General features: G+C 38.2%; 1 protein-coding gene across 5 annotated transcripts in view; it reads right to left on the reverse strand.

Annotated features, from left to right (window-relative positions):
• HIPK3 (homeodomain interacting protein kinase 3) overlaps positions 1-14,568 on the reverse strand; it is a 122,703-nt gene that overhangs the window by 25,129 nt on the left and 83,006 nt on the right. For 4 of the 5 annotated variants that reach the window (XM_074997624.1, XM_074997626.1, XM_074997623.1 and 1 more), the window contains 2 exons: positions 4,758-4,881; positions 1,348-1,467 (listed from right to left, as the gene is read on the reverse strand). In XM_074997624.1, coding sequence (XP_074853725.1) covers positions 1,348-1,467; positions 4,758-4,881 — 244 coding nt within the window. Of the gene's footprint in view, positions 1-1,347; positions 1,468-4,757; positions 4,882-12,986; positions 13,015-14,568 lie in introns of those variants that run through there. The other variant, XM_074997627.1, reaches the window with a different exon arrangement.

Here is a 14,568-nt window from a genome sequence, read left to right on the forward strand (position 1 = left end):
TTTCTCTCTTCTTACTGGTTTTTGGATTGTGAGGGTCTTTTGTTTTGTTTCTGAAGTTCATTTTATTTGTTCACAGTTACAGTGACAGAAAAAGGATATGAAATAATAAAACACCCTAAAAATAAACCAGGCTTAAAAGGACAAGTTTGTACTATGACAGAATCATCATAATGATGGTAAATACCTTACCCTCACCTTCTGTTAAAATTCCTCAATACAATACACAAAACATAAGTGAAGATAGCAAAGTCCCACTTGAATCTCACCCTCATCCTGCACTAGGGTCTCTTGAAGGATCCCGAAAGAAAACACAACCAGTATTTAAAAGTAAAAGTTTCCTCTGCATATTATCTAGACCAGATTCAGCAATATTCAGCAATAGTTCACCTGTGATCTCTGTACGTCAAACAAAAAGAAACCCTTTTCCTCTCCAGCAAAAAATAAAATGATTCATCTAGCATTGGAGATTTAACAATGTTCATTATCAGAGACAGGCAGGTGAACTGTCTTGCAGCCAACATAAAAAGAAAAATTGTTTAGCCTATAAAAAACCACATTCACATCCATTCACACTGAAAGTGAGATCTAATACAAATATCAAAATTGGAGACCTGAAAAAACCACACTGAAGCACTTAAAGTTCGAACATTAATGTCTTTTGGGCCCAGGTTATTTCAGGAAAAGCTGTACCAACAGTACACCAAGTTAGCAATGCTTGCTTTGCATTTTGAACATATTAAGCAAAATACTCCAACTTACGATGGAATGATACTTTATTTTGCTTCTGTTGCTTCAAAATTTCATGACTATTCAACAAGACTTAACCACGTTTGTTATCTGTACTTTGCTCAGTACTGCCTAAGCTTTTGTGGATCTCAACTCAGATTTAATGCAGGAACTACTCAATTCTTCATATAGCAGAGAAATGAAAGCTTGTGTGCCTGGGGAGCTGTCTTCACATACAGCACTACAGTACAGCTGCTCTGCTACAAGGTTTTAGTGAAGATGCTGCTATGCACTGGAAGAGCTTCTCCCATTGGGGGGAAGGATTAGCTATACAGACAGCAATAGTTATGTTGACAGGAGGAAATCTCCTGTTGCCATAGCCCTGTCTGGGAGAGGCATTAGGCGTGTACAACTACATTACTTCAAGGTGTGGATTCCTCACCACTCTGATCAGTGTGGTTATACCCATATAGGTACATAGTGCTGGCCTAAGATTACTTAGGAGACATAATTCTATCTTTTTGTAAATTTGTGAATAAGATCTACAAATTGTAAATAAGAAATCAATTTGGCCTTTGTGTGTGTATGCATACTATTTTTGATTAAAATTATACTCCTTACCTTTAACCTCCAACCAGAATATGGCGCATCTGTTTCTCTACAGAAAAATCTTGCAGTTTTCGTTCCCATGTTTAACAACTGCTCTCCTGGCAAACCTTGAGTCTGTGAAATGTAACGAATCTGAGGGAGAAAGAAGAAGAAGGAACTTAACTTCCTGTTTTCAAATCATGATCCACAAAGATAAAAGCTTGCACTTTGTAATGTCCTGCACTAAAAGACCCACAGAGGATTGTGAGTGGGCAAACAACTGTTATATAAGAGAGAAATACCCCTTACCATTTTCTACTACACTTTCCACCTCTTAACAGAAAAAAAAAAAACCAACCCTATATAGCCAAGCATCTGAACTGGTATAGTTAAAAAAGCATACACACTGATCAACAACAAATCTTTATTTATTTACATTACTTACTAGTTCAAAACTACTGCAAGATACCTTATAACCATCACTCCATCTGCCTGGAATTCCCTCTGGGAGCTCTTTCACAATGTCACCCTCCTCCCCTCATACAAACCCTTATTAAGGCCTACATTGGCCCGACAGATAAGTTCAGGGAAGATGTATGTTCCATTCAGAAAAGGTCAAAATTACACACCCAATTTTCCCCTTGGAATTAACATACATTGCTCTGTTCTTCTAATAATTCAAAATCATATTTGAAATGATGAATGGGGTACCAGCACAAGCAATATTTTACAGTGGGATGGGTTAGGTGCATGCTAGTCTTGCAACATGTATTAAAAGAATGTCCATGCTGTTTAAATCGCAAGACCATATATATCCACAGTGAGAAGAAAAGTTCATTTTTGCTCCATTGTTTCTAAACATTCTCATGACAGATATTTGGCAAATGTGTTATATAAAAATATTAGACCCTCTTTGGATACAGGAGTTAATTCCCCACATTCTGGCTAAATTTCCTTTGGCTACTCACATTCTACTCACCAAAAAATGTCCCTGTATTTTTAAGTAGGTACAGTATTTGAAATTTTTTCACTTCCTGTATAAATTGTGCTGTTACATAGTGAATACATTTGTCACTCGAAAGGCAGCTGCATTTCAGCAGTGGGTACAATTTTAAGATATTGTTTGGCAAGTACTTTGGAATCCTTCACTATATAGGGCCTTTAGAACAATGGAAGTCTCTCTCGACATCAGTGGACACTATCAGGTATATGGTAAACTTCGATTTAATGGTCTAATAGGGGAAAGAGGCATCTGTTAATGCTGAAAGTCTGTTAAATCTGAATGGTTATATTGTATGAAGATGCACTGACTTTCCCAGCCCATCTTGTCTTCTGCACCCCCTCTTCCCTTCCCACCTCCTGCCCAGTTCACCCCCTCACACACCAGCCTGGCTCCTTCCAAACTCCCAAGGCTCTTGGCATGCTCAGTATTGCGGCTCTCAGCTCCAAGCTGCCCACACGAAGGCAGAGCATGGCCGCCAGCCCCAGCCTGCCAGTGGGCAGCAGCCTCAGACACCAAGACTGCTGTCCAGCACCATTGCAGGCAGCAGGGGCCAGGTGCCGACACATTGTATGTGCACGGGAGTAGAGGAGAGCTCCTGTGCCCCACCTCAGTGTCACTACCCTTTCCCCTCCCCACCTCATGGCTCCTCCAGTCCAGTGGCCCCAGCTGCTCTGGCTCCTCCAGCAGCTCTGATGAGTAACCAGCATGGGGTGGGGGAAGGGCCTGGCAGACAGCATCAGTTATTTCTGAAGCCCGTTAAATCAGGGTCCATTAAATCGAGGGTTTGCTATATAACTTTATTCTAACCCAAAATATTTTACTGTAAGTACATGTACATTACCATTAACGTAGAAGGCATGATGGGTGGTTAGATGTAAATACTTTCTTTTCAAAACTGTGATTATTAGTGAGCAACACAACCACCATAGTCACATCATTTCACAAACATTGTTCTCTGTTAGGTACCGCAATTTTAAAAAGTTGGATCTCCACAAAATATTTAAGAAGTGTAACGGATTTGACTTAAATCCTTAAAAACACAACAGGGTAACCAATATGGATACTGATATTTTCACCTCAACTCACATTGTTGGGAATGATTATTGTAGAGCTTAAGAACATCATATGGTGTTTAATACATGAATCCATATTATAGCTTTCTCTTTACACTTCCTTTTAGTTGTGAGTTCAAATCTGCATTTTAACCTTAACTAGCCTGATTTTTCTCTGTGCCAAGTTATAAAAACAGAAAACATGCTTTTGAAACCACAATCAGGTCCTTCTCTAGTAAGAGAGAGAAAGCCATGCTAGTCTATATACTATCAAAACAAAAAAGCAGTAAAGTAGCACTTAAAAGACTAACAAAATAATTTATTAGGTGAGCTTTCGTGGAACAGACCCACTTCTTCAGTTATTTTGTTAGTCTTTTAAGTGCTACTTTGCTGCTTTTTTGTTTTAACAGTAGTATTGTATACTGTCAACTTACACTGTTATTGCTGTATTTATTTGTATTTACTTTCACTATACTGTACTTAGGGAAAATGTAAATAAAATTTACCCATGGTTAAAATGCCAGTTATTTCAGAGTTCTGGACAATAGAATGCCAACTAGGAAAGAGTTTACTGTAGACCTCGTCAGGGAATAAGGAAGGGAACTAAGAGGCCCTGAATCTTACCATGCTGACATTGCTATGAATGCCAATGACACATACTTTCTATTCCCCCTGCATCCCCCAAAACTACCAGGAAATGTATAAAAAACACTCAGATTTGAAACAGAAAACTGCATTCAAACACAGAAGCCATAAGAACTTTCAGAATCTGAAGGAAATTTGGAGGTAATAGGACGTGCTGTGTCTCTACTGCAAAGAGTGAACTGTAAAACAGGGCATACCCCAGAATTCTAGAGTTCTGTAGTAAGAACACAAACCCCACAACGGAACAGAGACTTCATTGAATATCGTCGAAGAAAGGATCTGCACAAAATCTTGAATTTAATTCCCACAGATGATGGGTTAAAAAGTTTGAGAAAACTTGTAGTATTTGATGACAGATATACACCTATTTGTCTCTGTATCAACCATATTTACCTACAGCGTTGCAGAGTATAAATATGATCAAATTATTGGCTGCTTCTAATAGGCATAATGCCATTAGGGTCGATGGGAATACACCAGTTTATAGAAGCCGAGAATTTGACCCAGAGTGCCTACCATAATACCTCAATACTTGAAACATTTACTATTTTCCTTTAGCAAATTTTAATAAAATCAAAGGTAAATTATTTAAGTGGACTCTTTCACATAATCTAATTCCATTAAACAATGCAGTACTGGTTATCTTTCACATGAGCAAAATCACTCTATGAATTTAGTGTAGAGTAAAGAAATGGTGCATTCTTTTAAAATACAAAGTCATTTGTGAAGCTCTTCTACTATACCTGATCATATTCCAGTGCTCCTGGATACAATGGCCACCCAAGGAATAGCTCTGCAATCACACAACCCAGCGACCACATGTCTATGGCTTCACAAAATGGCAACCCCAGTATAATCTCTGGTGCTCTGAAAATTAAGTAAAATAAAGTTATTGAATTTTTGTCTTTAAAAATTATAGTACAGGTAACTATAAAAAGCTTGTCATTCGAAAATGTACTACTTATGTCTTTACAAATAAAACTATGGTTTTTACAAGATAATCCACAGTAGACTTTTACAGTAGCATTGAAGAGATGATTTTTCCATGAAATACCTGTATGTTATGCTTAGGTTATCATCTCCCTGTATTTTCTACTCTGCACTACCATGTCTTAATTTGCTGTGACTCTTTGCACAGTTTCAAAACTTCATTAACTATACAAGCAATCACAGAATGTAGAAATTACTACTCACGAGTTAAACTTTAGCATTTCTGTTTTTCTTCCAACATCCTCCTATCCCCAGTCCAAACTTCCTACAGCTGCAAGTACTGTATTTTGGATCTAAGCTTGATGTAAGTATTTTCTATATAAAATATTTCCTCTGGCAATACACATATAGCCCTTGTACAGTACAAAGAAGTATTAAAATCAATTTAGCGAACACCACACAGAATTAGCCACCTTTCTCACCACTTATGATATGTAACTCCCAGATCTTTTTCATCATTACTATTACCTGACCAGTTATTCCCTATTTTGTAGTTGTGCATCCAATTCTTCCCTCCTAAATGTACTACCTTGCACTTACCTCTATTGACCTTCACCTTGTTGGTTTTGGATTTATTCTTCCAATTGTCAAAGGCATTTTTAATTCTACTCCTGTCCTGCCAAAAGCTTGCAACCAGTCCCAGCTTGATATCATCTGTAAATTTCCACTCCAAGTTTTTATGCAAGTATTGAATACTGCCAGATCCAAGACACATCCCTGTCTGATTCTAATAGAAACATATTTCCAGTGTGACAGTAAACTATTGGTAACTACTCTTTCAACCAATTGTGCACCCATCTTACAACAATTTCATTTAGACCACATTTTCCTAGTTTGCTTAAAAGAATGTCATGTGGGAGCAAGTCAAAAGCTTGACTGGAATCAAGACATATATCTACAACTTCTCCTGTGTCAACTAGGCTAGCAGCCCTGTCAGAGATACAAGTTACCGTACAAGCTTTATTATCTGGCATTGCCAAGGGAAAAAAAAATGCCTGTTATTCAAGATGGACCCAGGCACCATCTCTGCTCTGTCTTGTGGCCCAGGCTACAGGCAGCCAGCACTCCCTGCTTGCCGCTCTCCTGTCCCAGTGGCAGCCAAGCCCCAGCTGGGTGTGCCGGTTAACCAAATGCACCAGTTATCTAAGTACTGGAAAACCAGGCTTTTACTGTATATTGATTTTGCATATTTTATTTATAACAAATCCATAATTGGCTATTACTTATTACCTTCTTATCCACCAAGTGCTGATAAATTAATAGTTTAATAATTTGTTCCAGTATCTTTCAAGTTAGGCTGAATGGCCTATAGTTTTCCAGGTCCCCTTTGTTCCCCTTTTTAATGACACATGCTATTACTTGCCTTTTCTAGATCTCTGAGACCTCTCACACCCTCCAGGACTTCCAAAATTGCTTCAGATATATTAAAATTGGTAAAGCCAATACGGAACTAATTTATGTAAATATTCTTTAACCTGTTCTTTCCTCACTCTGGTCTGTATTCCTTTCTCCTTGTTGTTATTTTTTTTTTTTAAGCGTTAGTCATAATTAACCCCTTGGTAAAGAATGAAGCAAAGCAGGATTCCACAGCTCAGCCTCCTTGATATCATTCATTATTAGACCTTTTTTACCCACTAAATAGTGACCAATACACTCCTTTATCTTTTTCTTGCTCATAATGTACTTAAAGCACCTCTTCATATTTGCTTTTATGCCCCATGCTGGGTGTAACTTACTGTGTGCCTATCCATGCCTTTCAAATATTGCTCCTGCATGCTCGCACTATTTTTTGTACTCATCCTTTTTTATTTTCAGATCATAAAAGAGCTCCTTACGCAGCCACACTTCACTGCTTTTTTTTTTTTTGTAAAAAGAGTGAAGTAGCACTTTAAAGACTAACAAAATAATTTATTAGGTGAGCTTTCGTGGGACAGACCCACTTCTTCAGACCATAGCTATACCAGAACAGACTCAATATTTAAGGCACAGAGAACCAAAAATAGTAATCAAGGTTGACAAATCAGAAAAAAAAATTATCAAGATGAGCAAATTAGAGAGTAGAGGGGCTGGGGTCAAGAATTAGATCAAGCCAAGTATGCAAAGAAGAGCCCCTATAATGACCCAGAAAATTCACATCCTGGTTCAAACCACGTGTTAATGTGTGGAATTTTAATTCCATGTGGGTCGAACTGGGATGTGAATTTTCTGGGTCATTATAGGGGCTCTTTTGCATACTTGGCTTAATCTAATTCTTGACCTCCCTGCCCCACACCCCCTACTCTCTAATTTGCTCACCTTGATATTTTTTTTTCTGATTTGTCAACCTTGATTACTATTTTTGGTTCTCTGTGCTTTAAATATTGAATCTGTTCTGGTATGGCTATAGTCTGAAGAAGTGGGTCTGTCCCACAAAAGCTCACCTAATTAATTATTTTGTTAGTCTTTAAAGTGCTACTTTACTGCTTTTTTATTTTGATAGTATATAGACTAGCATGGCTTTCTCTCCGTTACTACTCACTCTTTTTAGTCTGCCTACCTCTACACAATTATCCATTGGGATAACTGTTGTGTGTTTTATCTTATCTTTCTTTTGGAAACTGCCAGATGTCCTGAACTCCTTTATCCTTTATATTTTGATCATCATAGGGTCTTACCTACCATTCTCTGAATTTGATGAATTGCTCTTTTTTAATTCCACTGACCTTATTCTGCTGTCCTCACTCCTTCCGTTCCTGAAGACATGAAATCTATCATTTCAGTATCACTTTCACCCAAATTCCCTTTAACTTACAGATTCTCAGCCAATTCCTTCCTGTTAGTCAGAATCAAGTCTAAAATGGTTGTCTCCCTGGTTAATTCCTCCACATTCTACAATAAAAAGTTGTCCCCAATACATGCAAGAATTTATTACAAATATTCTGTTGTATCATATACCTTTTCTGACTAATATCTGGGTAGTGAAAATTCTCTGTTACTACAAAGTCTTGTGTTTTGATATTATTTGTTCCATAATGCCTAATCTATCCTGTCCATGATTCAGTGGTATAACAGACCCTTATCAGGCCATGAACTTTTTCATTTTTTGTCACCCAAAAAACTTTCAGTTGTTCTGTACAGCTAAAGGATGAAATCACTCTTTTTAATTAATTGACATTATGTAACCTAATGAACTGTGGACTTTTTTTTTAAAAGAAATTTTATAACAGAAACTGTGTTAATCACTTTTAGATAAATTTGTTAGCAGCCTGTTAATTGCCTTTGCAGAATCTGTTATTGTAACTTTTTTATATACCGTAACCAAAACCCCATTTTAAACTGTTACTACACTGTAACTAGATGCGACCTCATATTGTAACTGAACTTTAAACTCTGTGCTGTCTTAATTATGTTTAGTTAAGTGTGTGAATGTGCAAGGGGTATCAGGCCCAACACCAGCCCCTCCCAGTGACCAGCTGCCAACTCCACCTTCATAGTCAAGGACAACCACAGGCAAGCCCTGTAAAAGAACCCACCCAAGAAAGGGAGAGACAAAAGCCCCATCAAGAAACGAAGCTCAAAGTCTCAGCTACCACTGATGATTCATGGATATACATGGCCCTGGGACAGTCGAACAGGACAGGCTCTAGGGACTAAAATATAAAAAGAGAGGTGCAAAACTACAGGGCTGGGTCTTTTAGTTTTACAACTATTCTCCAGGAGCATCAATGCGCACCAACCCAACCCAGTGCCCCACCTCACGTCTAGACCACCTGGACAGTGGACTAGCATGAGCAACTGAGGTTGATAATTATATCCCACCCATAGAACTGTGTGTGTATGAGGGTACATCTTCACTGCAGGGAAGATCAACCATGCTGCAGTTCATCTTCTGGAGTTTGATTAGGCCTGCCTAGGAGGGACATGCTAAATCAAACTTACAAGGTGCCTGCCTCAGTGCTGGTGTTCCTGGCCCCTGTTAGAAGTAAGGGAAATGTACTCTCCTTTCCACCTTCCTTAGTGGAGACTGCTCAGAAACCCGAATTAAAGTACATCAACCCAGCTACATTATGAATGTGGAAGGAATTGCAAACCTCAATTTGACCTTCCCCTGTATTGTAGATCTGCCTTGAGTGTGTGTGGTGGATAATTTTAGTAGCTATGGACAGTAAATGAATTCCGCATTCACAGTAAACTCAGCATATTGCCTTATCCCTGAGCAAGATTCTGCCAATTCTATTTATTTACATATAACAGCTCTGCCTCCCAACTCTTTCTTTATATATTCTTGATACACAATGCAACACCTCTTGCCCTACCTCTTCTTCCTGAACAAGCCATGACCCCTTCTACATCAATATTCCAATCGTTGGACTTACCCAACCCACCTCAATGATGCCAATTAAGACAATTTAGCTTACATGCCAGTACTTCCTTTTTTTCCTCGTTATCCCCCATATTTCTTGTATTTGTGCATACACATCTCAAATGTTGTGCAGAATTCTCCATTGTTTTCCTTTTCATTGCTCCTTTGACCCAACTGTAATTTTCCCACTCCAGCACTCCCACATCACTTTCTCAAAGATGCCTTTTTGTTATACCTTCCTGTGGGTTTTTGTCACTTGCATCACTGGAATCTAGCTTAAAGCCCTCCTCACTAGGTTGGCAAGTCAGTACTCAAAGATGCTCTTCCCCTTCTTGGTCAGATGGATCCCATTTTTTCCCAAAATAGCACCTGTGGTCCAGGAAACCAAAGCCCACCAGTTGACATGGTAAACACAGCAATGTATTCAGCTCCAGGATGTCTCCCCTCTGCCTGGCCCCTTACTGTTTATCCTCCCAGTTAAAGGTACTTGCTACCAAAAACTAAAAATTAAAACTTCAAACTAATCTCAGTGATTTTATTTTGCCTATGTTCACTACAAACCTTGTGTACACTTTCAGCACTGGCAGCCTGTAGGATAAAGCTTCTGTGTAGTGGGCTACTGCATTACTTCTCAAAGACTGTCTTCTACAGCATGCAGAGATTGGAACATGCTGAATGTTTAGAAATGCTAAATATTAAATGCTTTTCTGTAATATGTTAGGTCATGATACTGCAATAAACATTGGTGGTTTTGGCAGCTGAGCAATAAATTAAAAATACCTACATGCCACAAGACTAGAAATAGTGATAGAAGAAATGTCTACATCCCCAAATGGCGTGTGGACAACACCCCATATATTACTGGGTATCATATCAGGTTACAAACTTGAAAAGTCATAATGACTACAGAGCTTATGAATATAGTGAATTTAACAAATGCATCTGTTGAAACTATATTAAAATATGTTTTATTTAATCTTTCATAGTATCTTAACCAAAATAGCCACACGTCAGTCAGTCTGTAGGCCTTCCTCTGAGGATAAGTAGAGAGAGAGAGGAGAGGTGCTGAGGTACAACAGAGAAAGAAAGCTCACACTAAGGTCCCAAATGTACTTATCTGTGAGTTTTTCCACAGGTACTACTTTAAACTATATAAAAAATTCTAATAAATCACAGTGGGCATGATCAGACAGAAAAGGAGAATCCTTCACTTGTCAGCATCTGTTACTAGAAGAATGGAAAATAAATGTGTTCCCAAAATTGGCTGCCTGACAGGCTAGTAGGGTACCCAAGTAAAAACATCTCCAAACAGCTAAAGTCCAGAAAGATTAACATGGTCAGCTGTTATTCCACTGTACTTTAAACTTTGCTGTCTCAATAAAATAAATACATTTTAAAACATCCGCTTCTTCTCTGTCTCACTCAAAATTGTCTCTTAATAAGGCTGGAGTATCACATGCTCACTATGTTGCTAGGAAAACAAAAATGTTGGTAGAAAAACTATTTTTAATTGAGTTATTTTCTATGTGTTCATTTTAAATAGGTCCATTACTTTTAAAAGGAACAAATGTCTTAACACAATTATACTCTGAGGCACACAATTTTCATTATTAGCCATTTAAAAATTAAGTTTGAGCAGAAAACTGTCTTCACTCTTTAAAATGAAAAAAAAAATTGAAGTGGGTTATACCCATGAAAATTCATGATCTAACAAATTTGTTAATCACTCAGGTGCTACAAAGTGCTGCAGGACTGCTTGTTATTTGTATTGTAAAATTGTTTCAAGACTTCCAAAATTTCATGTGTCATAGTTTAAACTACTCATGACACAAAAAAATACTTGCACTTACGAATTACCCATGGAAATTAGATTAAGGTGCCAGCTGTCCTGGCACCATCAGTTTCAAAGCAGAATGACTCATGTGGCAGAGGGGAGAGAAGACAAATCATAGGAGACCATGCCTTTAGTACAGATTCAATCTCTCTATTCCAGCACCCTCAGGACCTGACCAGTGCCGAATTAGAGAAGTTGCCAAACGACAGGAGGTTCATATGGTTTAGCAGCATTACCAGCACTTCCACTGCTTACTGGGCTCTTAGAAGATAGGTAGGGGTAAACTACAGCCACATAAACAGCACATAGCACTGAGACCCAGGACAGGTGGCTGTAAACCAGGGGTTAGCAACCTTTCTGACGCTAAGTGCTGAAATTTGACCTTTTGACCTCTATGTACAATCCAAGTGCCTGTGATGCTTTTTAAAGTCAGTTATAGTCCTATTTACAGATGGCAAAGTAGCCTTCTTGTGATCCCAGCATTGTTTCATCAAGGATTAACCTGAAAATAAAAAGGGCCATTTCTTGCTGGGATCTGAAATGTTTTTTCCATCCACACTTACAAAAAATGCTGACTCTGGGCCCTAGCTCCAGCAGGGTCCTGTGGTGGGAACTATGGCCCCAACCCCATGCTATAACAGGGGCTCCAGTCCCCGCTCCATGCTGCAGTGCGGGTTCCCTCCCGCCTCTGCTGCGTAGGGGCCATCAGGGGCTCTGGCCCCAGCCAGGCTGCTGGCTGCATGAGGGGAAGAAAGTCAGGGCTGAGCTCCCATCGCATGCCAGTGATAATCAGCTCATGTGCCACAGATGCTGCAATGGTGCCAGCAGCTGGGAGCCCTTAGACACTTTTAAGTTTCCAGGTCCTGGAACTGCTTCCTCCCCACACTTTGGCAGCCATTGTTGTCATAACACAAGTAGGTTACCATCAGTTTCCATAATAAAGTTTCCTGGGGAAATACAATCTGCAATCAGAATGTGAACATGGTTCTCCCACACGGACAGGTGTGTTAGTCCACATAAGACTGTGCTTGTCTACCAGGAGAACAGACTACTGTTTCCAACTTAAAGCTGCCCAGGACATGGCAACCTTCCCAGCAGCAAGCAAATGTGAAATTTGCGAGAGGCACTGCATTAAGTTCTACCTGCTTGCTCTTTTCAACAGCCACCACTTGAGGGATTTCCACTTTTTTAAAGTATCTTTATGTTTGCTTGGATCAACTCCTGCTCCACATTTGATATATTTTAGAGATTTAAATGCATATTAAATTTAACTTGGTGGCTATACATTTAGTTGAAATTTTCAGAAGCATTGAACAAACAGTTAGCAGGGCAAAAAGTAAAACTGACTCAAAAAATGCTTAAGAGATGGAAAAAACACAGGAATGAAATGGTCACTATTCAACACAGACACAGATCAAATGATTTTGAAAGGGGATGAGCTGAATGATGGCAAAGTTGGTAGATGATGCAATATCTTTGAAGTCTGAAGACGACCATGAGAAACTTCAGAATGACCTAACAAAGCGAAGCTATTGAGCAACATGATAGCAGGCCACACACTGAAGATAAGTGCACAGTAATGTACAGTGCAAGAAATATGGATTACTCACACACATCAGTGGGTTCTAAATAACTAATTTTTCCAAGGAAAAGACCTAGATTTTCTTTGTGAATACTTCAGTAAAAGTATCTGCTCAAATAAGCAGTAAGAATTTAAAATGCAAACAAGATATTAGCAGGTAATAAGAAAAAGAGAAAAAACTGAAATTATTATGCCTTACATAAAAACTGGTGGTATTCCCTCACCTTGAATAGTGTGCTCACTTTTGAATTCTGTGTTCAGTTTTGGTGACCCCATCTGAAAAAGGATACAGCAAATAGAAAATGCCCAAAGAAGGATAATATAATATATTAAAGGCTTAGAGAGATTTCAACATGAGAAGAAATTTGATTAAGACTATTTAGTTTAAAGAGAACAGGAATGACAGGTAATGTTCTAAAATTACATAAAATAATAAAAGTTAGAAAATAGATCAATCAGATGATTGTATTGCTCTACTTTCATGATACAAGACCAAGAGAATATCCTTTGAAATTAAAGGCAAACTCATAACTGATAAAAGAAAATGTTTTTCTAATCCAAAATATTATCATCCTCTGAAATCCATTGACACTATTTGGAGCAAAAAGGTTAGTAGGAGTAAAAAAATATTAGAGATGTATATGGATAAAAATATCCACAGTTCCTCTAGCTAGGATAAAAATCAATACAATAAAGTTCATAACTATGAACAATTCACAAAAGTAATTATTCACTACCCTGGGTTAAGAAGAAACTTCTATTAGAGGCATATTACAGAAGAATTTTCCACAATGGGGGATTTATAGATCCTTTGAAGAATTTGGTATTGGCTCTTGCTGGAGGAAAAAACCCCCCAAAATATGTGAAAAATTCGTCTTACACAGAATACGCCCCCATTTTTTCTTATGTACCATATTTAAAATAACATTTTTACACATTAAGATTACTTATTCAAGCACACTTCCTCTTGGCTCCAAGCTAACAACAAATTATTTCAACTTCTATTTCATGTTTCAGATAATTATTTTGCTTTCATAAGCCACTGGATAAAGAATTATTTAAGTAATCCCCAAAATACTGTCATAACATATTTCAGTGAACATACAAATAATATTTCTGCACTGAGCAAATATTTCTTCTTCAGAAAGTCTGACCGGTTAGTTGTCTCTTGTTTTTAAGTGTATTTGGGCATTAGAATTCAGAGACTCACCTCACACGGTCCCTACACATTGAAATAAAATCTGAAACTACACTACTCTGAAATGGAACGACACTATGAGAAGCCAGACAGCTAAAACAGTTTTTTCCCAGTTATGTGGGGAGGACTATTATCCTGAACTTACAACTAACTTACTTACACATCCTGGGCTTTTTTTAAGGTGAACAATAACAGATCAAACTGAATAATAATTTTACATTAAAAATTATGAAACATTGTCCTATATGTAGTTTGTTGTTTCCAAATCAAAAACTAATACAAAATGAAAGATTTTGGTTTACAAAGCAAACCAGTTTCAAGGCCCCAATTTTGAGGAAAATAACATGGACACGAGCATCTGTGTGTGAAGTTTCGGGAAGGAACCTGAGCTATATTCTGCAATTTAAGGCTACACACACCAGTGTTCCATGTAAGCTGAGGGCTTGGATGGCAACCCAGGAAAGATTCAGGTGCCACCCAGTTGATTAGCAGAGCCACCCAAAGAGGACAGCATGTGTTTCTCTTGAGAGTGCACATCCACACATGCCTGGGTGCACACAACAAAATTTATCCCACCCATGGATAGAAAAAGTTAGAGGGAACATTGA

This window comes from Carettochelys insculpta, chromosome 6, assembly GCF_033958435.1.
Source record: "Carettochelys insculpta isolate YL-2023 chromosome 6, ASM3395843v1, whole genome shotgun sequence".
Classification (NCBI taxonomy): Eukaryota; Metazoa; Chordata; order Testudines; family Carettochelyidae; genus Carettochelys; species Carettochelys insculpta.